The 26,944-nt window shown below is 38.4% G+C and overlaps 4 protein-coding genes across 4 annotated transcripts; 3 read left to right on the top strand and 1 right to left on the bottom strand.

Annotated features, from left to right (window-relative positions):
• The first annotated feature begins 249 nt into the window (after positions 1-249).
• Positions 250-1,349, top strand: LOC122016567. The gene is made up of 2 exons (XM_042573913.1): positions 250-817; positions 910-1,349. The coding sequence occupies exons 1-2, from the start codon at positions 409-411 to the stop codon at positions 1,233-1,235; spliced, it is 735 nt and encodes a 244-aa protein (XP_042429847.1). The 5' UTR covers positions 250-408; the 3' UTR covers positions 1,236-1,349.
• Positions 1,350-2,277: 928 nt separating this feature from the next.
• Positions 2,278-6,980, top strand: LOC122017847 (RNA-binding protein 1-like). The gene is made up of 3 exons (XM_042575554.1): positions 2,278-2,677; positions 3,194-4,036; positions 6,721-6,980. Exons 1-2 carry the CDS (start codon positions 2,366-2,368, stop codon positions 3,986-3,988), a joined length of 1,107 nt encoding a protein of 368 aa, XP_042431488.1. The 5' UTR covers positions 2,278-2,365; the 3' UTR covers positions 3,989-4,036; positions 6,721-6,980.
• A 6,215-nt stretch (positions 6,981-13,195) lies between these two features.
• On the top strand, positions 13,196-16,627 carry LOC122017999 (AP2-like ethylene-responsive transcription factor CRL5). The gene is made up of 9 exons (XM_042575733.1): positions 13,196-13,681; positions 13,807-14,269; positions 14,430-14,512; positions 14,654-14,662; positions 14,751-14,839; positions 14,913-14,986; positions 15,095-15,145; positions 15,217-15,293; positions 15,764-16,627. The coding sequence occupies exons 1-9, from the start codon at positions 13,390-13,392 to the stop codon at positions 16,405-16,407; spliced, it is 1,782 nt and encodes a 593-aa protein (XP_042431667.1). The 5' UTR covers positions 13,196-13,389; the 3' UTR covers positions 16,408-16,627.
• Positions 16,628-24,585: 7,958 nt separating this feature from the next.
• Positions 24,586-25,628, bottom strand: LOC122015544 (transcription factor MYB87-like). The gene is made up of 3 exons (XM_042572501.1): positions 25,493-25,628; positions 25,214-25,343; positions 24,586-25,111 (listed from the first exon to the last, which is right to left on the bottom strand). The coding sequence occupies exons 1-3, from the start codon at positions 25,626-25,628 to the stop codon at positions 24,586-24,588; spliced, it is 792 nt and encodes a 263-aa protein (XP_042428435.1).
• Between the last annotated feature and the right edge of the window lie 1,316 nt (positions 25,629-26,944).

Raw genomic sequence — 26,944 nt, 5'->3', positions numbered from 1 at the left:
TGTATGCTCGAGTAACGTTTCGTAAGTCCAATGTATTATTAATTCTGGTCGAATTAGTCAATTTGATTTTTCAAAACACTGTGGCTGCAGATAGCAAAAAAGTAGAGGTCAAATTGTATCAATACACTCAAATCCTAACAACAAATCGATCGACTCAATCTTTGTTAACCTGCCTACTCTCCTTCCCCTTGTCCCATTGCACACGTGCTTGCTCGTACTACCGAACGATAAAGTGGGCACACCTCCCTACTTGCCCCTAAACTCTCTCGCCCACCGTAGGCTTTGCTTGCTTCTCATCCTCTCTGGTCTCTATGTTCGTATGTTCCATCTCATCCTCCTCAATTCCGGCATCGAACCATCATTTCAATGAGCACAGATCATGTCTTCGCTTGACAAATTACCTGCGAGATGGCTTCTGTTCACAACCCAATGCGCCCTGTCAGGAGGCTATTTGAGCTTCTGGAAGAGCAACAGGAGCCGTTTCTGCTGGATGTCTACCTGTTGGAGCATGGCTACTCGGATAGCAGAGCCATGAAAGCCACTGCCGCGTCCATTTGCTGTCCCGGAAGCAGTTCTTGCAATTTCAGGAAGCTAACAAGGTTTGGCATTTATGGGTTGAGGAAGAGCAGGAGAGGGCTTCTCAGATTCCTACTCGACAAATTTGCCTACAGTAAGCTGATAAGAAAAGCATGGAGGTGGCAAATCAAAGACGGAAACAGAGCAGTTGAATTCCGCAGGCTTTCTTATTCTGGTGGCACTGAAGAAGGCGAGCTGGCCAGGGAAGTGCTCAGTCCTGTGTCAGTTCTCGAGCTGCAAGGTGCTCTTTTAACCAATTATTCTGTTAAATTATCCTCTGAATTGGTTCAAAAATTGCATCTTTTTCACAATGCTGCCATTCTCTTGCCACAGCGGAGGAAGAGGCCTCGTCGAGCTCGAATTTCGATTCGCCAATCGAGAAAAGTGAATCTCCATGGGCTCGCTCGGATCCACCAAAAGCTAGCAGAAGGTTCATCTTCGAGCCGCATCACTTTGTGCGGAGCAGAGGGAGCTTAAGTGAGGAAGAAATTCTGTCATGCGAGAGTCTAACACACCTGATAGCTTCAGATTTATCCAAATCCAGCAAAGAATGGATACAGTTCCGAGTTGAAGAATCAGAGGTTGGAGTTGAGATTGAGCGGATAATCTTCGAGGAGATGAGGGCAGAAACTCTGCATGATGTTCTAGATTCACTGTAATTAAACTGTAAAACTGATGTTAATTGAAATCGTGGAATTAACTGCTAGACATATCTGTCCTTTTTTTCTGGGGACAACCTCTGAAGTCTGAACACAATGCCCGAAGAAAAGACAAAATCCTCATTCCATTTCAAGGTTTTGCCACTCTCTCTGTTTAGTAAATTCCTCGATCTTGTGAACCACTCCATTGACCTGTGCAGGTTAATTTACATAACAAATTATTTGTATATGCTTCTAGGAATGAATGAATGAATGAAAGAATGAATTGCATCAAATCTGGACATGGAATGATGATGGTCCACGGCTCCATCAAACCATGTGCATGCATTTATTAGATTCCACGGCGAGAGCAAATTAAATGGAGTTATTCGGTTCCATCACTTCTCTTGTCCATCGGAGCAAGCATAGTCCATATGATCTAGGATTGGTTGCCTATCGAGGCCCACAATACATGTAGCTTAATTCGGTGATCAAGACACACTAACAAGAGAGAAAGAACAAACAAACTAACTAACTAACTACATGGAATTGGCGTTAAGCTCCTCTTCCACATGTCATTTTATAAAATGACCGTATTCCTAGCTATTTGTTTACCATTTATATAAATGTTAAAGTACTAATTTGTGTTCCTTTTTTCACTTATTTAACTTAAGCATGTATTAGTAATATTTATAACAATTTAATATCATCCACAGTAATAAAATTTAATCGTGTTACTAGATATAATAAATTGTCTAAAAGTAGAGGTCAAAACTTGGCAAAGCAATGAACGGTGCATTAGGTTTTAACGCTACTATTAATCTATTATATAATTTATAATAAAATAAATTGATCAGAAGTCATGAAATATAATTACTTATCAAGTTTTTAAGGAAAAAAAAGTCTTTAAAACAAAAATATAAAAGTGGTGAAATCATTGTCTCCTCAATCCGCGCCACACGTTTCCACAGGCACTTGGTATGGACGATCAGGATATTTTTGAAGAGATACGAACCGGTAAATTCCGTGTTGGATCCGAACTGGTGCCTACGTTTTAACCATCCAGTTGCTTCGCTCGGTAATTCGTTATCGTCAGTCTATCGTTCAACCCCCAAAACCCTAGGCCGGCGTGCTGGGCTGAGGATTGAGAGATGGAGCTCCCCTCGTCGTCGCCGCCACCAACTGACGCCGTTCTTCCTCCATTTCGCTACTCGACTTCAGATGCTACGGGACCATTATCGGCAAGCGAAAATGGGGTGAAGCTGTTCGTCGGAGGAATTTCCTCAGGCATGAAGGCGGAAACTTTGAGAACTCACTTCGAGAAGTTCGGATTGGTTGAAGCAACGGTGATGAAGGACCGGCTAACCGGGAAATGTAGGGGGTTCGGCTTCGTCCGGTTTGCGGAGACGGAAGCCGCTGAAAAGGCGCTCAAAAACCCCAATCCTCTCATTAGCGGACGAACGGTAGGTTCTGTTCCCTTGTTTTTTCTAGCGTTTTACTTCACATTGATTGTAAGAAAACCACGACATTTATATTTCTTGCTGCTAGTCGACACTCGTTCCCACCATTATTCGATAAATTTCGTTGCATATTCTTGAATCGTCGGCCCATTTGATGAGTAAATAAGGTAGGATTTTGTTTTTTTTTATGTTTATTTTTTCAGTTCCAAAAATGTCGTTTTATGTATACTTGTTGTTTGCAACTTCTTCACAAATCATTCTTTCTGATTTCTGGTGCATCCTTGTCGTGCCTAAGAAACTAAAGAGAAGTACAAGTTTCTTATGTTTTCGTGAACCGTGGTTCCTAATACAGGAAGAACATTAGTTAATCGCATAAAGTAATGGTTGGTCCGTCTGACCAATTTGTCTGGAGGGAGAAGAATTAAGCTTTCAACTCATCAGTGTCCTTTCGTGAAATATTCTTGGTATCAGTGCATCACATGTTAATGGAGATCTCTTTGATTTTTGTATTGTTTATAGGTGGAGGTTAAAAGAGCCATACCGAAAGGTCAGATTAACCACACTAACCAGAAACAGTTTCTACGTGAACGTAGCATATCCAGTAGGAATAATAATTGGGAAATTAACAATGGCAATCCAAAAAAGATTTTTATAGGAGGTTTACCAGGCAACTTAACACAACTTGAGTTGAGAAGTTTCTTTGAGAAGTTTGGATCAGTTGTTGATTCAGTCGTTATGTATGATAATATGACTCAACGGCCTCGGGGTTTTGGCTTTATCACATTTTCTTCAGATGATCCCGTGACAATGGTATTGAAGAACAGCTTCTATCAGTTGAAAGGGAAACTTGTACAGGTAAAGCTAGCTGTTCCAAAAGATGACAGCTACCGTTTGTGCAGAAATGATAACGATAACGAGCATTGTAGTCCAAGAGCTGTAGCAACTAACGGACTAGCAGAGCCTGATTATGGTATTTATCAACACACTTTTTATCCAAGATATGGTGATTATGGATATTTCAATTATTACGTAGCAGCACCCTGCCCTCCTTATCTTTATGGAGGACTTTATGGAGGATATAATCCAAGTGGTGTTCTTGGAATTAGATACAATGACTACTTAGGAAATTCTAGAAGCCCTTTAAATGTTGGGAGTGGAGTGATGGTGCCCGTTACCTATCCACCTCATGTCGCTGATGGCTTTAGAAGCAACATGTTTGTGCCTACTCTGTGTTATGCTGGGGATCATGGGTCTGAAAGCAGTAAAGAAACCAGCTGTAGGGAAACTGAAGTGATCCTGCACATTGACCAGTGATAATGGGACTTCCAGAGAACACAATAATCCCAAAGCAGAAGATGCATGGTAATTTCTTGTCGTACACATTCCTCCTTTTGTAATTTCTCTTAGTAATTCACATGTTCTATGCTTGAGCTATGCAATTATTCTCAGGGCATGCCATCTGTCAAATTTAGATTATTGCCAAATTTTCATTGTTAAAAATAAGTTGTTTACCTGCTGTTTCTTCACAGTTGGATCCCTGAGGTTCTGATTATACCTTTTCCGACTTGACACACATGGTCTTACCTGACATGTTTTTTATTGCATTCCGTGCCCTCATCAATTGCTCGTCATTTCTTCAAGTCCAACGTATGTCCCTACTCCTAGAATCATCCATAATTGGAGAGAGGTGGGACCCAATAATGGCTCTAGAATGACATACATTTTCTTATTCTATCCTTTCTACAAGCTTATGGAAGCATTTTCACATGTTAGTCTTTGTTTTGTTTTTTTTTTACGAGCAGGTTTTTGTTCTATGTTGAAGGGGAGTCTTGACGCAACGGTAAAAGTTGTTGTCATGTGACCAAAAGGTCACGTGTTTGAATTCTGGAAACAACTTCTTGTAAAAAGTAGGATAAGGCTGGGTACAATGGTTCTTTCCCCGGGACCCCGCATGGCGGGAGATTCGTGAACCGGACTGTCCTTTTTTAGGTTTTTGTTCTCTGTTATTGCTTGATGACCTCCATAAAATTTTACTTGGTTCATGAAGATGGTTGCCTTCTTAAAGAACAATATGCCAACATTTCCTTGCAGACGTTACTACTTCATAGACCTTATTTAGTGTCTGCTATCTCATACCCTTCAAAGTAAAGTTACTTATATTATCTAACCAACCAACAAGAGGGTCTGGGCCAAGTATACCATCAAAGGTTGCTACATCAGCTTATACTTTCGTAACCATTTTCTTAGAGATTGGCAACAATTCTTCCTGAATGTATTGGTTATTTGGATTGTGAAAGCATAGTATATCATGGTAGGTAAATCTACTTTTTTAAAGCTAAACAATGTCAAGAATTTTTATGTTTCTGTAATGATCGACTTCCTCATGTATGGGGTACTTTTCAAGATGTTGGAGGGCTCTTAGACATCTAGACTGTGATTGTATGGGCAGAAAATGAGTTCGGATCCTTTTAACAGGGAAAGCTTCCTCAGTATGTTTTTGGTATTGACTGATGTTGAATACATGATTAATAAGCAGGGGAAAAGTTGAGAGAGCAGAGCAAGTAGATAGGAAGAGAGGAAACAAAATGAAAGTAGGTCGTAAGAAAAGACGATCCAAAATACAAGCCGTGGCCCAGTAAATACAAGTCAATGCTATTGCTCTGGCTAGATTGAGCTTGGTTGGCTTATCGAATTTAATTAATATGTATGATAATTCGATAGCTGAAATATAGCATAAAGATAGGAAAAGTAGGTTGTTAATTTAGCCATGCATTTACTGTAGTAACCTTTTAACTTGAAACAACAATGGTATGATTTTGTAGAAGCCAAAATTAGGCACAGTGTTGGATAATATGTTGCCAGAGATAAAGGGAAAGTTTAGCTGAATTGAAATTGTATAAAATCAATTTCAAGTTATCCGTCGAGATGTCCTGAGCATATAATCTTAGGTTGTCGGCCTTGAAAGTCAAGTTGAGCTGCTAGGTTGCCTGGAAGATGACTGCCTACTGCCAGTTCGAGTGCAGACTCGTGGATGTCGAGTCGGGAGATGCCGATCGGAGTCGGGAAGGCGAGTCGTGGAGTTGGGAGATGCTGAGAGGAATAAGGAAACTGAGTCATTGAGTCGGAAGACGGAGTTGTCGATTAGAAGATGTCGAGGCCTTTCAAGTAGTTTCCTTGAAACATATTCGCCCCCACCTCCGACTTCTATTTTTAGGATATAACGGTAGAACATGCACGCAACCAAACACTAGTTGTTCGTGACGAACTGAGAATGCACCCGAGTGCTATCATGAATAGTTCAGTCGAGCAAATGCACGACTATGAGGAAAAAATCAGGGAATGAAGATGGAGGAATTCTTTTGCTATTGTTTTCGCTTCTTTTCTTTTACTTAAGATCTAGCCTCCTTATATAGGAGGACTCATTTCTAACTGCAATGAATGACCGAGTTATGACCATTCAATGTTAGGTTTAACATCGGCTATTATTGTCGAGATGTTACGAAATCACCGTTAATGGATTTAATATCAGTCATTATTATCGAGACGTTACAGAATCGTCATTAATAGATTAATGTCAGTCATTATTGTCGAGACGTTATAGAATTGTCATTAGTAGATTTAATGTCAGATGTTTCAGGTGGCAAAACATTAGTTCATTTACTTGGACAAATTTTGCCTCAATCGGTTCGACATTTGATGCGCACAACTAAGAATCTATATGCAATTGAGTCTCTTTGTCTCCACTTCTTTATTTCATTTACATTTCCAACAATAACCAATGATCACTTTGCTAACCATCAGAATTCCTGAAAAAAAAAATATTTACTGTTTAGTTTTTTTTTTTTTTTGGGTCGAGACAAAGATGAGTTTGCAAATTGAAATTCTTTTCACTTTGTTTTGTCATCTTTTGAAGTATTTTCTTTCTGTACTTATTTGGAATTTCTTTCTTGCCCTGTTCATTGCCTAGCAAAAGTTAGATTAGTGATTTTTGATGTCTGCAAACTGCTATAATTCATATTTCCTCCGTTTTAATGGGCATTGATTAGGCACTCAGATGCTAACTTATTGATGGATGCTGGCGCAACAAATCACCTTTGCAGTTGCCAATCATCTCAGCTCCTAGTCTTTCTTGTAACCATATCCATTGAATTGAACAAAACGCTGCATCGTTCCATTTTGTATATATTATGCCCATCAATTTGCTCAGGCAATGTAGGTCTGCTAGTTTAAATTGCACAGTTTGATTTTTTTTTTAGGTATGATGGTAACTTGACAATTAATTGATTAAACTTCAAAAGTTTTCTTCTGTCGACGGTTCATCCGACAATTGGTTATTTTCATGTGTTGTTATATTGGTTAAAGCTCGTCATTCAAAGAGTAAGAACCTAATCTGACCTCATGGAGTGGTTGAGCCTAGAATGTAAGCATGATGGTCTATCATTGTAGCAATATAGCAAAAGGTTTCTTAGTCCGTCCCTAGATTATATGTCCCTAGATTATATGAAGGGAGATAAATTATAGGGTTAGTTTATTATTAATCACGAAGTTGATTAGTGGATGAAACAGTTTTTTTTCCTTCTAAAATTTACATCTGTCCAGAATTGAACCCTTTTATTATAGTTTATCATTACACTGTGTAATAGATTGGTTCCCAGCTTCAGACAGACTGATGAAAGAGATTTATTTGGTAACTAGCTAGTTCATAGCAGTTGAGTAATCACTGATAGCTATTAGATACGAAAAAGTCTCCTTGTATGTCGCTTCAATGTTTTTAGATATGCATGCATGTTTTGGCAGTTTTTGAACCAGGGAATCCTAGCAAGTCTCCTGTTGCTTCAATGTTTTTAGATATGCATACAGATTTTGGCAATTTTTTGAATATGGTAATCCTAGTTATTGGAAACCCCGATTCCTCTTAATAATCTTTGTCACGAGCATTTATTTTTCCCTAATTAACACTCATAATCTCTGTTATTTTCTTTCATAATAGAGATTTGCTATGTCGGAAGTAGAAATCCCTAACATTAATCAGGACCCACTAATTAGAGGGACCATCAGATACCATTATGCATGCGAATGGACATGAATGGGAGATCATCTCATCTCTTTTATCTTTTTTATATTTTTGCACCTCACATCCAGGTCAATTCGTCTCCATTAAGCTAACCCATCAATCATAAAGTTTGTGCCTCAGTGGAGTCCAATCGAATTAATTGTCCGGAAAAGGAAAAGACTCGCATGGAATAACCCTATTCTTGTCCTCTCCAGTCTCATGCAGGCACGAAAGATCCGAAAGCACGTCAATCAAATGCGGCTAAGTATTTTGGAACTCTCAGTGATTCCATTTTTGAGCAAATGTAAGATGTCGTTTAACGAGTGAAGAATAATTGCCAGTATAACTGAAGGGCCCAGAGTCTTAACTGATTGATTAAGTAGGTCCATAAGAATCTATGCATGTTCCCCCACTGATTCTTTCTATGCAATTCTTAGGGGGGTGGAGGTAAAAACAAACTCAAACCTATTGATCTGAACTCGATCACAGTTTCCTGTTGGTCAAGATGAGTTTACTTTACACACATGCTCTGCTTATATCCTTAAAAGTCTTATATTTTAATCTGCAATCTGTTTCTGTGATACATGCAGATAAGGTACAGAAAAGTTAAAAAGGAGCAAGCACATTAGTTTGTTTGTTTTTTTAGGAATTGCAGCCGAGCACCAGAGAGGCTATTTAGCATTGATGCATCTCTCTCTTCTCATTATCCCATACCTCATCTCAGGCTGAACTCAGCTCTCCTAAGGACATCACACAATATAGGTGGTGGTGGGAATGTAGCAGAAGCATGCACAAACTTGAACTTTTAAGTGAGCCCCACCGCCCAACAGACATTCTCACTCACACAACTAAAACTAGGTGACAACGCTTCTTGTTAATCTCCAACTAAATTGTTCCATCCACAGGACTTTAGAAAAGCGTAAATGACTCAAATTAATATGATGCCTATAATTTTTATTATTTTAGGAGGAAATAATGTAGAAATTATAACTCGTATCTTAATCTGCATGCATGTATATGCCACTGAGCTCCCTTTGGATGTTGACCTCTCGAGCTCAGCGACAAATTGTTTTAGGGATTTAAAAGCACTGGGAGACACCAGGTTTTGAGCAGCATGGGCGCACAGAGAAAGGCAGGAGGAATTAATTTGGGCTTTAATAAGGAACAGAAGGAGAGTTGGAATGACATACACGTGAGGTAGCTGTAGGTCCTTGTCTCTCTCTCTACTGTTCTATTTAGCTGCTTGTCTAGTTGCTGTCAAGCAGCTCTTTCGTTGCCCTTTCACTTTAGGATTTTGGCATATTAGTTTGGATTTTGTTTGAATTTCATGCATCCCGTCGTGCAAGACTGAAGCAGCATTTAACCCCTTTATTACAGAGCTCTTGCTTTAATTGCTGCACAAGGCTCGGATGGAATGAGCTTTTACTTTCTTTTTTGTGTACGTATTTTCTTCATTCCTTTGACCATGTCAGTCAGTCCATGGGTGAAATGGCTTGGATTTTAATTTGCACTGTTGGGCAATAGAAGCCACTGGAAAGGTTAGATATCTGTCTCACCATTTGAAACCTAATTGTTAGACTTTCTTGTCTCGTTTCCCTTGTTGCCTTTTCATCTCAATTATTTCAAAGCTCTAAGTTCCCATTAAATTTATTAATAGCGTTTCAAAAGCAAATTTTTCATGGTCGTGGTGGGAAATTTTGGCTCTCTCGCTCGCTCGCTCACTCAGCGTGAAAGATGCCATATCTCATATCTGACAACGTACTCTACGGAAAGACGTTCGTAAACTCATAAAATTTGTTTATCTTTTATAAAAAATGGATAGCCTTTTAAATTGCATAACTCAAAAAGAAGAAAATGAATAATTGCATTGAAATTATGATATACTTTAATGGCTTCTTAGCTATTTTTTTTAGAGAAAAATACATTGTTTCTATAATGTAGTTTGTGATAGAGGAATGCATAATTTTGGAAAAGTTGACATTTTCAAACCAAATTAGATTTTTTTATAGCTTGACCAATTTAGAGTTCGATCAAATGTGGTTATGCGGATATATTATGTGTTCGATCAGTGTGTTGCTGTCACAGTAAAATTAATTGTTTTGATTCAGAAATGTGTAATTTTCATTCCCAATATAGAAAATTGACATTTAAGAACATCCACACCAGTTTCTCTATCCAAAATATATAATTTAGGATAAAAAAATTACTTTATTAAATTTAGATATCCATTTTTCAAAATATCATATATCAGCTTCCTTATTTCTTCTCTCTCCTCTATAATGTTTAGAGAATGAAATCCATTCCCTAAATTTAGAGAATGAAATCCATTCTCTAAATTTAGAGAAGTACTGTTCATAAATGCATAATTTAGGGAATGTATAGGGTAGCTGATGCAAAGATTTTTTAGCTACTCTATCTAAAATTTAAGGTAAAATATTTAAATAGGGTATCTGATGCAGATGCTCTAATATATATATGAGTAAATCTTGTTGGCCAGAATCTGACCAGTTAAAATTTTTTATTTTTCAATCATAATGCATGCATGTGTATACATGTAATTAATATATACATATGATATTACCAAAATACCCTTATACATGTATGCATGCATGAATTCTAATTGGCCAAATTCTGACCATTTAGCATTACCCTATATACATATCTATACACCCGTTTGGTGTATATTTATGGATGATCATCACATATCGGATGCTTCGACTCACTTTTAAGAATTAAAATGCCCGAAGTCACCTGAGTCTCAGATTTATTTCGCAATTTCCAGATGATGTATAATAATTAAACTTATTAATATCTCACTGACTATAATGATAAAAAAATAATAACTTAATCGAATTCTCGTACTCTTAAGTTGATACGTAAATCAGTTAGTTTCTTTTTAATTGAGAATGAGATTCTTTTTTTTTTTTGTATAAATATGATTTAATGCACAGCATGATTCATACATATGCTTGAGTAAATATTAATTTTTAATAATTAATAGGTAATCCAGAGAAGTGAGAAAAAATTTATTTCACTATTAAAAGTTTATCTATTTCTTAAATTAAATATTTTTAAAATTTAAGATTAGCAGAAGACCAGTGGAATTTTGTTTTAAAAAAGTCAATATCATTTTCCCCGGGCTACAGTTTGAATAATTATGAGTAAATGATAAAAGAATTATTTAAACTTGTAAGTATATCTGTTCATCTTAAAAATCTAGAAGATATTTTTTAGAAAAGGTAAAATTTTAAGGTCGAAATGAATTTCACCTTTGGTTGAAAAGAAGGTCAAGACAGACATTAATGGGAGCGATGACATTTCAGGCATGCCCTATTTGGAACCTATTTAGTCGCCATCGACTAAATTCTCTACAAGTGTTTACTTAAGAGTATCATGATAATAAAAGATGACTACTTTCGTTTCCAACGATCTCAACAATCTTTCTTACGATTAATACGGAGGAGGTAAATCATGGACGACTATTAGTCTTTAGAATAGTGATTAATACATAAAGGAAATATTTACCTCGACTTTATCGAAATTTGAACTTCAGATCTCATGATGATAACACTTTATGTACTAATTAACTACTAAATCATCCCAAAGATTATCATTGTGATAAAAAGACGAATACGTTCATTCCCAACATCCCCATCAATCTATCCCAAGATTAACACGAAGAAGTTATCACGAAGAATAATGTTACGATGCATGGCCACCCAAACCCAATGGACATTAACTATATCATGGGAGATTTATATTTAGATTTCACTTCTCATTGCCAACCTTCCATTACCTATATCTGTCTGACACATGAACAGCAGAAAAAAGACCACATAAATTAAAGTGCGTTCGAATGGTGGTTTCATTCTGCCGTTGAAAGAGATGAGGTCAGATCCTCTAGTTTAAAGTTTTCTGAATTAAAAAAGACCTTGTTTATTTATTAGATGAACTGAATTTCACCTGTTAAATAGATGAGGTTTAATTCATCCAGCTAATAAATAAACATGAGACCAGGACTGATTTAAGAATTCTAGACCAAAGGATTCCTATCTGAAAGAGACCATCTCGCTAGAGTTGAAGGCTGGCTTTGAGCACCATAATTTTTCCTCATCTCTTCTATGGCATGAGCATCACTGCGCTAAGGAATCGATAATGCTCTCAAAATTAGATTCTATTCTCCCGGGCGAAGCGCCTGCCGTGTTCAGAAACTTTGTCTGCAAAAAAACATGTGATCGTGCATGAAACCTGTTGTCTCGATCTACCGAATCTACACGTCCAATATCTTTCTCCAATCACCTCTTTGTCTGAGCAAATCTTTTGGTGATTTGCTCAGGCAGGCGTTTAAGAGAAGGAGAAATGTTTAATGCATGCATCTTTGTCAATTGGAAGTAAAATGGGCATGTCAAATTACATTCCTCAGCTGCACAAAGATGAGTAGGTATTGTAGATCTTCTGAATCATTTTTATCATGTATTAGTGGGAATGCATAGTACCCACATGTAAAATAGGTGGGGACTATACATCCCCACCAATGCATGGTAAGGGAGCCTCCTCTGGACCGTAAAAAGCGGTCCAGAGGATCTCCTCTCTAGTGCTACGACGACTATGACGAGGTGTCAAGTTGATATATTATATTATATTATTTTATTTTATTTATGATGCGGTGGAACGGGGTATTAATTTTTTAAAAATTGATTTATTATTATTTTTTTTTTGCATAGACGGTTGATTAATACTGCGCTAGCAAACCATGCATTAGGAACGCCTCTTGATTTATACTGAAATTTTTTTTATAGAATTCAATCGGTGAATAATTAAGAAAAATAAAAAAGTATTTATAAAGATCCATCCAAACGGTTAACAGTTTTAGAATCATCATTTCATTAGAAAAAATTCATAGATAGATTCAATCCTGAAATGCTCAATTAACTAAGCTGCACCATTGTCCCGGGATTTTCTGTTGCTGTGATGGTTAAAAAACGTAAAGTAGTCACTTTTGCTGTCCGTGACCTTACACACGTTGAAAAATAATAGAGTAGGTCTTGTTGGTCAGAATCTGATCCGTTAGAAATTTTTATCTATCAATCATAATGCATGCATGTATATACATGTAATTAATATATATATATATGATATTACTAAAATGTCCCTACATACACATGCATGTATATATTCTGGGTAACTAGATTCTAACCATTTAACATTACCCAAAATAATAAATCATGAGAATTTATTAATCTTAATTGAACGACTTTTGTAGACATGTAACTCTGGGCAGTATTTGCACCTCAATCAATTTCTCTTTCAAACACCAACACAACAAACGAAGAGTTGAAATGTTAATGACCGCTTCCTCTTCCGATCTCTTCTTTTGATTATTTGAAAGCCTCCTTACATTCCTCCTAGCTCTTTGCTTATATCTTGGGTCTTGGCCATGCATGGAGCTTAACTTAGTAGCTCAGAGTTTGAACACAAACCCAAATTGCAATGGTGGGTGGGTGTCTGGGTGACACAGTGATGGTGGATATCATGGGTTCATTGCAAGAAGAAGGCAGAAGGATGATTACGCCCGCCGTGCATGCCCTCCCCAATGATTGAACTGCCTCACCCTGGGGCTTTTTAAAAATAATCCCTCCTTTGGATCAATACGCAGAAGAAGATGAAGTCCATGAACAACGCAAACAGCGGCACCAATAATGCCTGGTTGGGCTTCTCTCTCTCCCCTCATATGAACATGGAGGTCGCTGCAGCTGATCACCGATCCCACTCTTCTACTGACACCTTCTTCGTCGCTCCTCCATTGACCGGCTCTAGTTTCATCTATGGCCTCGGCGAGGGCGGAGGAGGATTAGGATACCGCCACTATTCTCAGGTCTCCTCCATTCCACTACTCAAGTCCAATGGCTCCTCGCTTTGCCTCATGGAAGCTCTCAGCAGATCCCAACAACAAGGTTCAATTCGTTTTAAAACTCGAAATTTCATCGTCAAATAAGCATCTTTTTTTATTCAGCTCGATCGCATAAGAATCTTAAACTTATGCTTCCTTTTTCATGGCTTGTGGCATTCGTGTGAGTAGGAATGGTGGCATCTCCATCTCCCAAATTGGAAGATTTCTTAGGCTGTGGTCCAAACTTGGGGACCCACAACCGGGAAGCAGCAACGGTCTTAAGCTTGGACTTGAGACACTCTCTCACTTCCTCAGCCTCGCACATCCTCCATCACCACTTCCCCCACTACCAAGATGCCATCTTTGCTCCGCTCACCAGCCATGACACGACGTATCAGGTTCCGATGGCTGCTCCTGTCGTTCCGGTTGCTTCCGTGGGCAATGGGGATTTGCAGTCCTTGAGCCTGTCCATGAGCCCTGTTTCGCAGTCGAGCTGTGTCACGGCTCCACAGCCTTTTGGTCCGGCCAAAGCCACCGACTACGGGATCTTGGACCCTACCAAAAAGAGAGGAGGTCAAAAGCACCCTGTTCATCACCGCAAGTCGATTGATACATTTGGGCAGCGAACGTCTCAGTACAGGGGTGTCACCAGGTCACTGCATGCACAAGTTCTACATTTCCCCTTTTTTTTATTTTCTCTTTTTGTTTAAATTCTTTTTGTTGCTGCATATGATACGATACCGTCTAGTGTCACCGTTCTTTTTTATGGTGATCGAGAGCATTTCCAGTAAAGAATGTTGAACTTGCTACAGGCACAGGTGGACTGGAAGATATGAAGCTCATCTCTGGGACAATAGTTGCAAAAAAGAAGGGCAAACAAGGAAAGGAAGGCAAGGTTAGATTATAAAACACAGCCATATATCACTATTGAAGTAATTATTCATTCACACTTCGAATTCTCTTCTTATTAAATTAATTGTTTTCTTGTCCGGGTATGCATTGGATGATAATGATGAACTTGTTGGGTCGGGAGCAGTTTACTTGGGTATGCTTAATTCTGTCACTCATCCAAATTCTAGCATTCATTTCCTGTTTCAGCATGCAAGACGATATCTTAGCATTTTGTATCACAGGGGGGTATGACATGGAAGAGAAAGCTGCGAGAGCCTATGATTTGGCTGCTCTGAAGTATTGGGGCACAAACACTCATATCAACTTCCCGGTAAACTGTCAAAGATTTAACTTGTCTGAAAATATGTATCGAGTGATAACTATTTATGGTTTGGTGCATGCAGCTGGAAGATTACCATGAAGAAATTGAAGAAATGAAGAACATGAGCAGGCAGGAATATGTTGCTCATCTAAGAAGGTCGAAACCATAAATACTTTTTCTTTTTCACAGTTGGTTAATTCGAAATGGAACTTAATTAACGCGTTGCTCATGATTTACAACGTGCTCGATCTCTTTTATTCGCAGGAAGAGCAGTGGCTTTTCGCGTGGAGCATCGATATACCGGGGAGTCACCAGGTCAATTTTCAGTAGTACTCATATATAGTCCATTAGCATATATGTTTATTCAACTCGTGATATATTTCCAGACATCACCAACATGGAAGGTGGCAAGCTAGGATCGGGAGGGTCTCTGGAAATAAGGATCTTTATCTAGGAACCTTCAGTGAGTTTTTAATTTGGGCTGCAGCTGGTTTATCATCTTCTTGCATGGCTCTGATCCAAGTGTGGCAACCATTCCATGCAAATACTTTCCAAGTCAAACTTCCAATCATGATATTGCTGCTAAATCTTTGACATGTTGATTGCCTAACAATTCTGAAGAACAAAAAACAGAGAGAGAGTGCTTTTGGGGCCAAGCATGCTCGCTAGAGCAAGACTTTTTTGGCAAATAGTTGTGCTTTTCACAAGGCTGATATTTCAGGGACCCTAAAGTCTTCGTTTGACCCACTCATCACCTTTATTTTGAAAAGAAAAAGTAAAGTGGCAACAAAATAATAGAAAGCATTCGCGAAGTTGCGAGGATGATTATTAGAAGCTACTTTTGATGCTTACTATTCTTTCTCCTAGAACTTAACTCTTCGATCATCTTTTTTTAAGCATTCTACTGTTTCACACTTTAAGTGTATTAATTAGGTACTCAAGAGGAAGCGGCTGAAGCATATGACATTGCTGCGATCAAGTTCCGCAGCTTGAATGCTGTCACAAACTTTAACATTTCAAGATATGATGTGGAGAAGATCATGGCGAGTAGCACTCTTCTAGCTGGCGAACTCGCAAGAAGAACCGAGAACGTAGAGGCCCATGGTGTTGCTCCATCAGCTCATAGTAGCAACCGAGAGTTTGATTCTACTGCAGAAAACAACACAAGTTGCTCTGATTGGAAAACCACCCTCTATCACTGTCAGTCTTCCGACCAGACATCCCAAGTCCTCGAAGAACAAAACCCGAAACTCATAACTAGCATTTCTGAATGCCAAAATGAACCCTTTGTTAACAACCTTCACAGCCTAGTCGGAGCCATGGATAGCTCAGCGCAAGGTATCAATGAGTCAGGCAATCTGAACATCGGACAAGGATTTAACTCCATGCCACTTGTTACGGGCTCGAGAAACTCTCGAGAAGGAAATCCAGATAGGGCAGATGTTTCCTTGCTCTTCGCCAAGACTCCACCAAAGTTCGTGGGTCATACATTGAATTCATGGATGCCGTCAACACAGCTAAGGCCTGGACTGCCCTTGCCGCACATGGCAATGTTTGCCGCTTGGACAGATGCCTAAAACTCCGTTAGTAATTCAACTTTTAGGGGATATTGTGAAGGGTGCCTTAGGTATTAGTAACCATACTTCTTTGTAATAGATCGAGATTGGTGATCCCGTGGATCTGGCCTCTGGTCTTCTCCTAGGGGGAAGGATTTTGCTATGCCGAGGCTTTGGCACTTGTAGAATAGCTACTTGAGTTACTGCTTTGGATGTTAAAAGCTATCTATTGTTTTATTAATTGCGCTAAGGCTCTACTACATCGTTTAGTACTAGTTTATGGCAGAATTCCTGTTGGGCGAGGCTCTGCACCTTTCTGAAAGTGTCTTCTAGGTCTCAGAACCCTCTTTTGGAAAAGAATTGTTGCAGCGTCTTTTTCAACTGAAATCACCTTTTTGTTTGTATTTTTAGTGTCAAAATCTGAATAAATTAATTCAACTCTAAAAGAAGTTCCATAAACGTCATGTGCCAATCGGGTGCTTGCAGTATTGAGTTAATATCAATATAAAATGTATACAAAATGGCAATAATTTCCACTAAAATAGAATCGGATTTTGAAGTTCGAACTAATTGCAAGCTTTTGTCCTAAAGTTTGCAGAGTGACGCAGATGCCATTCATATTGAGAATTACTCAACTCACTTGACAATGACCAATTCCATCCAACCTCCTCTAAATCATATATTTTTTTTTACCACTCTCGTGAAGCTCATGTCGAGCTAAACATCTCATCAAATCTTTTCTTAACGTAATCAAGCAAAATCGTATACTTAGCCTTTACTTCTTCCTTTAGGGAGATGTTACTTCCAGTGTGACCGTAACAATCCCCCTGTTCTGCTCATTCGTCTGTTTTCATGCCTCACACGACATCATCTCTGTCGATATCTACCTTGGCACGATTAGCGCCCCTCCCTGCCATCCAATCGGAAGCAAATCAACGTGCAATTGATGACAGTCTATTAAATCATTAAGTAAAGGGCTCCACGGGCATAATCTGAGTTGGTAAGATAGATTGTTACAAGAAAATATGGATCGAATCATGAGAGAATAATCTCCTTTCAAATGCCTTTGGACAGATTAGAGGAGCACCTAGGATGAGTGCTTCACCTTTTTGCCACGTGAAGTAAACAAAACAACTGCATTAAAATTTTGCTATCAGATACGGGATGTTATGAAGAGACCTAAATATGACGTAGCAGTTTAAGTGCGGTAGTCAAGATCAAGGAGAAGCGGCAGGTGGCGTGTTATTCTCAATAGGATTTTACTATTCATCCAATGCTTCGATCTTCATAATGAGAACGATCGGTCTATAAGTCGTTCCTGTATTAAAATATCTAATATATATCCAAGCAACCTATAGTCGACCGAATTTAAGGAAAATCTGACTTATTATAAATCCGGCTAGGCATATTATCTGTCGGAGTAAGGGGACCTAACTTCCCACTCAGTACAGATCTTTCAGCATATGACTAGTTGACCCTAATGTCGGTCGACCCTAAGGGTGCGTTTGGTTCGGGTTTATTCTTGATAACCTTGGTTATCCATCTAAGGTTATCAACAAAAACCTTGTTTGGTTTAGGTATTCGATGATTCCCAAGTAATGTTCCATGCCCAACACGTCAGCAAAAGGGTCATGCAGTCCAGAATCGGAAAACCTCAGAAAACTAAGGTTTTTGTTAATTCCGGGGTTAACGAATTTTTTTTACCAAAAATACCCTTCGATAAGAAAAAATATGAAAAAAAGAGAAAAAATGTAAAAAAAATATTAAAAAATGTAAAAAAATAAAAAAATGTTTTAAAAAATTTAAAAATTTATTTTTTAAAATAAATAATTTTAAAAAATAAAAAAAATAAAAATAAAAAATAAAAAAGTTAAAAAATTTAAAAAAAAATTATAAAAATATAAAATTTTTTAAAAATTTTAAAAATAAAAAATAAAATAAATAAATAAAAATTAAAATTTAAAAAATGTAAAAAAATAAAAAAAATAAATATAAATAATAAAAAAATATAAAAACATTAAAAAATAAAAAACACATAAAAAAGTAAAAAATATACCGGAAAAAGAAAAGTAAAAAAACATTAAAAATAAATAAATAAATAAATAATAATAATAATAAATAAATAAATAAATAATAATAATAATAATAATAATAATATTATGTATAGTTGGTTTTGTAACTGAGGGTAATACGGTAAAATATTAAACTAGGGTATTCATTAAAACCTTCAAACAAACAAGTTTTTGTTGCATTACCTAAGTTGAATTAAACAACATTTGGTTATGTTTTATTCCCTATAACCTTGGTTATGTGATTAATCACATAACCAAGGTTATACATGATGACTTGAACCAAACGCACCCTAAGAGTTTTCTTACATGCAATCATCTTTCATATAGCTGGTCAGTAATAACTTCGGTTAAATTTATACAGCTCTGTATGCTCGTCTCTTATACATACAGAAGATAAGTATAAAATAACTCTCCTTATAAACTTGGCCGAATTTTCAGATATCAGGTTCTCACTCTCAAGGCAGGTCTTCTCTCATATGGACGATCGACTTAAAGTATCGATCAAATCTCTCAGGACACAGTTCCCCATTTCTGAAGAGGCAAGTATCCTAGTATATGGATGGTCAGTCATAGAACCAACTGGACCTAGGGGATTTTGCTTTAGATTACTTCCAGAGCAGATCTTCAGCAACACCTAATACATAACCAAGTGGCTTAAGGGAAGGATGACTATACAGTCAGCTGGTTTAAAGACTCGGCCGGGATACACTCAACAAATAACAACAACAACAACAACAACCAAGCATTTTCCCACTAGGTGGGGTCGGCTGTATGAATCCTTTTACGCCATTGAGCTCTATCTCCTATTATATCATCATCTATATTTAAATAAATTTTATCTTGTTTTATTGTTGCTAACCAAGTCTTTTTTGGTCTTCCTCTTCCTCGTTTTATATGCATGTTTATCATAGTTTCACATCGCCTAACTGGAGCATTTATTGGTCGTCTAAGTACATGTCCGTACCATCTTAAACGTGTCTCTCTGAGTTTTTCCTCAATAGATGCAACTCATACTTTCTCTCTAATGCTCTCATTTATTATTTTGTCCATCCTCGTATGTCCACACATCCATCCTGCTTGTATTCTATGTAAGACATCTCTCTCAATCCCTCCATCATTTTGTAAAAATGATCCTAAATATTTAAATCTCTCGGTTCCAGACAACTCGTCCTCTCCTATCTTAACAATTGTTTCATTACTTCTAATATTGCTAAACTTAAATTCCATATATTCCGTCTTTAATCTACTAAACTTAAAACCTTTCCCTTCTAGTGTTTCCCTCCAAGATTCTAGCTTAGCATTTACTCCTTCACGTGTCTCATCTACCAAAATAATATCATCTGCAAACAACATGCACCACGGTACTGTGTCTTGAATGTGTGCAGTGAGTTCGTCCATAATTAATGTAAAAAGATAGGGACTTAAAGCTGATCCTTGATGTAACCCTATCTTTATTGGAAATGCTTCAGTTACTCCGTCTGAAGTCTTTACTCTGGTCGTTACATCCTCATACATATCCTTAATTAGTTCAATATATGTTACGCTAACACCTCTCTTTTCTAAAATTCTCCATATAATTTCTCTTAGAACTCTATCATATGCCTTTTCTAAGTCAATGAATACCATGTGTAGATCTTATTTTTGCTCCCGATATTTTTCAATTAATTGTCTAAGAAGATGTATAGCTTCTATTGTTGACCTTCCAGGCATGAACCTAAATTGATTTTCTGTCACTATGGTTTCCTTCCTTGATCTTTTTTCTATTACTTTTTCCCAAAGTTTCATAGTATGACTCATTAGTTTAATACCCCTATAGTTTGTGCAATTTTGTACGTCTCCCTTATTCTTATATAAGGAAACTAGAGTACTTATCCTCCATTGATCAGGCATTTTTTTCGTTTTCAATATCATGTTAAATAATTTTGTAAGCCATTCAATACATTGTTTCCCTAAGCACTTCCATACCTCTATCGGAATATGATCTGGTTCAACGGTTTTTCCAATGTGCATCTCATTTAAAACTTGTTTTACTTCTGAAGTTTGAATTCTACGATAAAAATTAAAATTTCGATTCTCATTTGACCTAATTAAATTACCTAAGTTAAGTTGGTCTCCTAAACTTTCATTAAAAAGTTGATGAAAATACCTCTTTCATCGCTCTTTTATTTCTCCATCGCTTACTAATACCCTATTACATTCATCTTTAATACATTTTATTTGGCTAAGATCTCTTGTTTTTCTCTCTCACTTTAGCTATTCTATAGATGTCTCTTTCCCCTTCTTTTGTATCCAATTTTTGATATAACCGTTCAAAAGTTTCATTTTTTACTTCACTCACTACTTTCTTAACTTCTTTCTTGGCTATTGTATATTTTTTAAAATTTTCCTCGTTCTTACAAATATATAATTCCTTATAAGCTATTCGTTTTTCCTTCACTTTCTCTTGTACTTTCTCATTCTACCACCAAGATTCTTTACTTAGCGGTGCATGCCCCTTTGACTCACCGAGGACACTCTTAGCTACTATTTTCAACTTTGATACCATTTTATCCCATGTTGTATTAGAGTCATCGTATATTTCACCTAATGCTTGTACTTCTACCTTCTCTTTAAATATATGTTGCTTCCCATCCTTTAACTTCCACCACTTAATTTTAGAAATTGTATATATTTTCTTTCTATTGATACTATGTTTGAGGCGAATATCCAACACTACTACCCTATGTTGGGTAGTTAAGCTTTCTCCAGGGATGACTTTGCAATCTTTACAAATCTTTCTATCCTTCTTCTTAACCATAATAAAGTCAATTTGCGATTTATTATTCCCACTTTTGAATGTGACTAAGTGTTCTTCTCTTTTCTTAAAAAACGTATTAGCTAATATAAGGTCATATGCTATCGCAAAATCTAATATAGTTTTCCCTTCCTCATTCCTCGTTCCAAACCCATAACTCCCATGTAGTCTCTCATATTCCTCTTTTTTCACTCCGACATGCCTATTTAAATCACCTCCTATTAAAATCCTTTCATTTGGTGGAATATTTTGTAATATTTCATCTAAGTCCTCCCAAAATCTTAATTTGGTAGCTTCATCTAATCCTACTTGTGGTGCATATACGCTAATTATGTTCATAGTTTCTTTCGCCACTATTATCTTAAGGGTTATAATTCTATCCCCTTTTCTAACTACTCCTACAACTTCATCTTTTAACAAACTATCTACAATAATACCCACTCCATTTCTTGCTTTACTCTTTCCAGTGTACCATAACTTAAAACCCGAGTTCTCTATCATCTTTGCCTTCTCACCTGTCCATTTTGTCTCTTGTACACATAAAATATTAATTTTTCTCCTAATCATCATATCTACTACCTCCATTGATTTACCAGTGAGAGTTCCTATGTTCCATGTTCCAAATCTTAGATTATTAGTTTTCCTATCATATTTGTTCTTATCTAACCTATGGTGTGAGAACTCTTGCCTATTTAACACTACACCCAAGTTCTCATGGAGATGTAGCAGTCCTTGCTGAGACGTTACAGTCGGACCCTGTAACGCGAACTCTTGCATATTTATCACTACACACGAGTTCTAGAGATGTAGCGGTCCTTGCCGAGACGTTACAGTCGGACCCTGCAACGCGTTCCTTCCGGGGAACAACCTAGCATTAGCACAATAGTTTAATGGATTCATTCATGAAATATTTGCCATAGTTTGACGCTGGCTGACAACCTAACGCAACCCTCCTCCTTTATCCGGGCTTGGGACCGGCCATGACTGGTCATCATGGGCGGAGTTACACTCAACAAATAACATGATCAAAAAATCACAACAACTTATCAGAATAACAACTGTTTGTCAAAGAATATTTCTCTATTATAATGTGTTGGTCCCTTGCGGCCAGCGTAGGGGGGCGAATTGTCCTGCATAATAAAAAACAAGTAAACACCTTTCTCAAATAATCAGGCTTCACAATTATACACTTAATTAAAAGGAATAAATAGAATAACAAAAATTAGTACGAGACAAATCATTTACTTGGTTGGCAATCAGGAGATTATATTGCTACTCTAAGGAAATTAAGCTCAGCTAGACAATCTCCTTCTCGAACAAAACGTCGGAGGCGGAGAAGTCTCATACAAGATAATAATGCTCAGAAAGTGAAAACAGAACAAAACTTAGAGTACAAAGTGTGTTGTGTCAACAACTTTGACAAAAACTCTATTTATTGCCTACTGATCAAGTTGCTCAGTGAGTTAGAATGGCTCCGGGTGCCTGGACATGGATAAAATTTTATCCACATCGCAATGGCTTGTCCAAGATAGGATTTTTCTGGTCTGAGCGCCTGGCCAGGTCCGGGCACTCAGACCAAGCTAACTCAGCCTGCGTCCAGGGCACGAGCCTAGGGTGCCTTGGCTGCCCCCAAGGGTCTGGACTGGACATTCAACATGTTTGTTGACTATCCTATCTTCCTCCCGTTCCGGCTCCGTTTACTTAGGTGATTTCGGCCATTAGGAATATGGCTCATCCGAACCTATTTTCCGACCTTTTCCTCAAAAATCTTCCGCTCTGGTTTCTTGTCCCTCGAAAGCACCGTGCACTCCCTTCTCGTCTGCTAGCGTACTCTTTCACAGTAACTCGTCACTCAGACGCATCGAGCCTGTAAACTCTCTCCTGTACCTTTCTTCTCGCTAGTTGTGTCTTTCGCTTGACTTCTTGTGCTCCTAAGTTCCTGCACACTCAGACATAAGGATCAAATCACAATATGACCTAACTTGACTTAGTTGATCACATTAAAACTACCACAGAGTGCTTACAATATGAGCATTCACTAGAACCTTTTTCGACGAGATTACACTTCTCATTAGCCGACAACTTATGACAGTATATTCCTTTAATTGTCTCATTAATGACGTAAGTTATAAAAGATAAAAAAAGGTGTACATATGGATAACGAAAGATTCCTCAGATGGTTACTGTACATCACTCAGGCTGTATGTCTCCTCATACTCGACAACCTCTCATATTGTCTACCACCTCATGATTGTGGAGGTTATGAGAGGTGGTATATAAAGGGGAGTTCTCTCTGTTGGCAAGGTACACATGCTTTATAACAGTTTTACTTACGTGCACGCATTCTACTATTCTTCTCTCCATTTGTTCGCTCGGACATCATACTGACTTGAGCGTCAGAGGACCTTCATCAGGGACCCCTTCCTTGATTTTTGGATACTGACGTTCTATCTATTCTCTTGAGTATGTGAAGAGAAGAGAAAGATACTCAAAATTCTTTTCCTGTTCCATTCATCATCTTTCTCTTTTCTACGAAGTCTTTTGCCAATTTCAACCACATCACCACCCGTCTTGCGCACTACCTCTCCAATTTTAAGTTAAAATCATTGTCTTACTTCCTTTGACAACTCAAGCAGAGGCATTGCGGACAACTTCTCCTTGGACTAGAATCATCAAATCAAAGCAAGGATTAAATAATGACCATTAGGTGCTAATTATTAGGAGTGTGGATGGTTGATGCCAAGAGCTGACGACAAAGTGTCTGCTGGTGACTGTCTATTCCATGCAATTAATTAAGCATCGTGAATCCTTTGATATTGCACGAATTTGCTTATAACAAGGATAGTTCAGATTCTTCCGATTCTTGGACTGTATTCGCATATATCCCATGATTTATTTAGCAGAAGGGCTGGTTCGAGGGCACATGATGTCAATTGTTTTAAGGCTTCACATTGTGTGCGCGCGCGCGCGCGCGTGTTTGCCTGATGCAGCAGGAATATTCGGATCCACTTTTAACAGCCTTCAAATTATTTTCTCATCGCTTTCATAATTAATTCGTTCTTTAATTCATATCAAGACTATTTCTGCGATTGTTGATGAAAGAAGCTAAAATAACAATACTTATTCTCAGATTAACTGGCAAATTTGATGCCATAGATAAATCAAAATCTCATTTAATTAATGACCACATAATTGATGGGTTGTTCAATTATTAGACAATTAATTGGTTGAAGAAAAAGAAAAAGAAATACAGTGACACATCTCTCGACCGATAAATACAACAAATATAATTAAATCTACATGGAGTGCATGCCTAAACTCAAATCACAACCACTAATCAATAACAAGCCAAGACACATCCAGATCGTCGATCCAGTTCAAGTTCTCCATCTGATTAAGATTACTAGTTACGCTGCTCTTGACGTCGTACGGGCCATCTATTCCCTGGCCGAACCGGATCAGAATCTCATCGAGCTCGGTCGACGAGAAGTCACCACCGTGCAAATTTAAATTTTCCTGCGAGGAACCAGAACCGGACGAGCCAATTCCGGCCGGTTCATCAAACAATTGTTGCTGGGAAATCGTAGATGGACCCGGTCCAATCTGGGTCGACAACGACAGTGGATTACCCGGTTGCGTCTGCGTCCAGTCGCTGCAGCTGGGATAAACTGCAATAACGGAATTAGAAGCCTCATCCCCGTCAGCAGCCTTAATATTAGCTTCTTTGCTCCGGCCGCGGCCAGCACCGGCGGGCTCTCTTGGCGTCTTGCCGAAGAGCTTCTTCTTGAGCCGGGTGTTCCAGTAGTTCTTGACGTTGTTGTCGGTCCGACCGGGCAATTGGGAGGCAATTATAGACCACCTTATATAATTCAGGAAGGCAAGTAGCTAGCTAGAATGATTAATTAGTGCAAGGAATTAACATTGGACGTACGTGCGTTTAATTGGTTGATTAATTACTTGCCTGCTACCGATGGCCATGTACAAGTCGAGAATGATTCGGTCTTCCTCGTCGGAGAAGGCGCCGTGCTTGATGTCGGGGCGGAGGTAGTTGAGCCATCGGAGGCGGCAGCTCTTGCCGCAACGTTTCAGGCCTAGCTAGTGAATCGATCAAGTAAATGAGTTCGATCGATTATATATATTGAATAATATAATAGGACCGGCCGGGGCATTATTATTAATTAGTTAATTATTTTAGAATAAAGCAGGGATGTGATTAATTGATATAATTATAATTTTGTACCGATCTTGTGGGGGAGGGCGATCCAGTTACCGCCGGTGCCGTGTTGGTGGATGTAGGAAATGAGCTTGGCGTCCTCCTCCGGCGACCAGGGGCCTTTCTTGACGTTGGCATTGTCGCAGCACGGCGCTCTTCCCATGTTAATTGCTTGTTGGAAGACGAAGCTTGATTTGGGTTTAGGTGTGGATTTTGGTGGTGGTGTCGGCTGTGAGCGTAGCTATATGTGGCGTGGCCGTAGGGAACTTATAATGTTTCTCATATAGCAAGAGCCACGAGGTGAGGTGAGGTGAGGCGTGGCCAGGCCGTGAGAGGAAATTAAATAAATAATATTTGTGTAACAAGGCAATAACACTTTTGTTGAGTCCGGTATCTCTCGGAGTGCGCAAATTGATATTGATCGTATTACTTCGCTACGGTGCTAACGGATAGCAGCAATTCGTTCCCAAGATACAACGACGAACGTCTCGGAATCATAGCACTCCGAATTTCGAGACCGGAGAGAGTAGAATAAATGAATTCGATTATTCGAAATTAATTTTTCAGCATCTGGAGAGTTCTATTTATACCAAATGAAGAGGTTGAATTTGGGCTGGATCGATCTGGATCGTCCATTCTGAAGAGTTATAACCATTCACATATCCCACTTTAATCTTACCCATCAGATCTGAAGAGTTGTGATCCTCAGATCTCGCCTATTGTCATCAGCCATCGGATCTGAATCTACTGATCCATTCGATCCAACGCTGCCCATTGCGCACGTGCGCATGTGGCGGGCTCACACCTGCTCGCCCCTGAGAAGAGAGCACCTGGTCTTTTTCTGAGTTAACTCCATTAACATAGCATCATTAATAAGCAAAGAATGCACATCAAAAAATTTCGATGTGGGACTATTCTCCCATGCATTTCTTTATATATCATTAATGAGTAATTAATGTTTAGTTGGACCGACTTTAAACAATTAATTTCTCATTCACCTTTAATCGATTTTGAGTAAATTAATAGTCTAAATCTATCTACGCGAAACGTAGATTTCAATTTTGAAGTCAATTATGACTTCTATCTATTGATGACATTCCGATTTTTCCACAAAACCGATATTGGTCCATTAAAGTTCAAATATCCAACAACTTTTACATGTGTGCCACCGTGCTGTGGGGTCGGTATAGAACGAGGTGTGATCCGATAGTAAGAAGACGGGGCACGTGGGGGTCAAAGTCAACGGTCAACGTCGAAAGCATCCGGCTGAGCGGACATGTGTGTCCGATTCCACATCATAACTCGGCCTGATGCCGAACTGCCGACGCTCAGAAGACTCAAGCATGACTCTAATAGGGAGGAATGAGGGTCGAGCGACCCCCCTTGTCGAATGGGGAACGCAACTGTGGCCTGGTAGATGTGGTATCTTCACTCAGCCAGACGGAACTGGGATAGTAGGATGATAGGCCGAGCGGACAC

This window comes from Zingiber officinale, chromosome 8B (genome assembly GCF_018446385.1).
Source record: "Zingiber officinale cultivar Zhangliang chromosome 8B, Zo_v1.1, whole genome shotgun sequence".
Classification (NCBI taxonomy): Eukaryota; Viridiplantae; Streptophyta; class Magnoliopsida; order Zingiberales; family Zingiberaceae; genus Zingiber; species Zingiber officinale.
This window is presented reverse-complemented; position numbering and strand designations above follow the sequence as displayed.

Coding starts and splice junctions, on each gene's coding strand:
- LOC122016567 (XM_042573913.1), top strand. CDS start 409: ATGGCTTCTGTTCACAACCCAATGCGCCCTGTCAGGAGGCTATTTGAG. Junction 818..909: donor GTCAGTTCTCGAGCTGCAAG/GTGCTCTTTTAA, acceptor CTCTTGCCACAG/CGGAGGAAGAGGCCTCGTCG.
- LOC122017847 (XM_042575554.1), top strand. CDS start 2,366: ATGGAGCTCCCCTCGTCGTCGCCGCCACCAACTGACGCCGTTCTTCCT. Junction 2,678..3,193: donor CTCTCATTAGCGGACGAACG/GTAGGTTCTGTT, acceptor TATTGTTTATAG/GTGGAGGTTAAAAGAGCCAT.
- LOC122017999 (XM_042575733.1), top strand. CDS start 13,390: ATGAAGTCCATGAACAACGCAAACAGCGGCACCAATAATGCCTGGTTG. Junction 14,270..14,429: donor CAGTACAGGGGTGTCACCAG/GTCACTGCATGC, acceptor AACTTGCTACAG/GCACAGGTGGACTGGAAGAT. Junction 15,146..15,216: donor ATATACCGGGGAGTCACCAG/GTCAATTTTCAG, acceptor ATATATTTCCAG/ACATCACCAACATGGAAGGT.
- LOC122015544 (XM_042572501.1), bottom strand. CDS start 25,628: ATGGGAAGAGCGCCGTGCTGCGACAATGCCAACGTCAAGAAAGGCCCC. Junction 25,344..25,492: donor CGCCCTCCCCCACAAGATCG/GTACAAAATTAT, acceptor TTCACTAGCTAG/GCCTGAAACGTTGCGGCAAG. Junction 25,112..25,213: donor TACATGGCCATCGGTAGCAG/GCAAGTAATTAA, acceptor GAATTATATAAG/GTGGTCTATAATTGCCTCCC.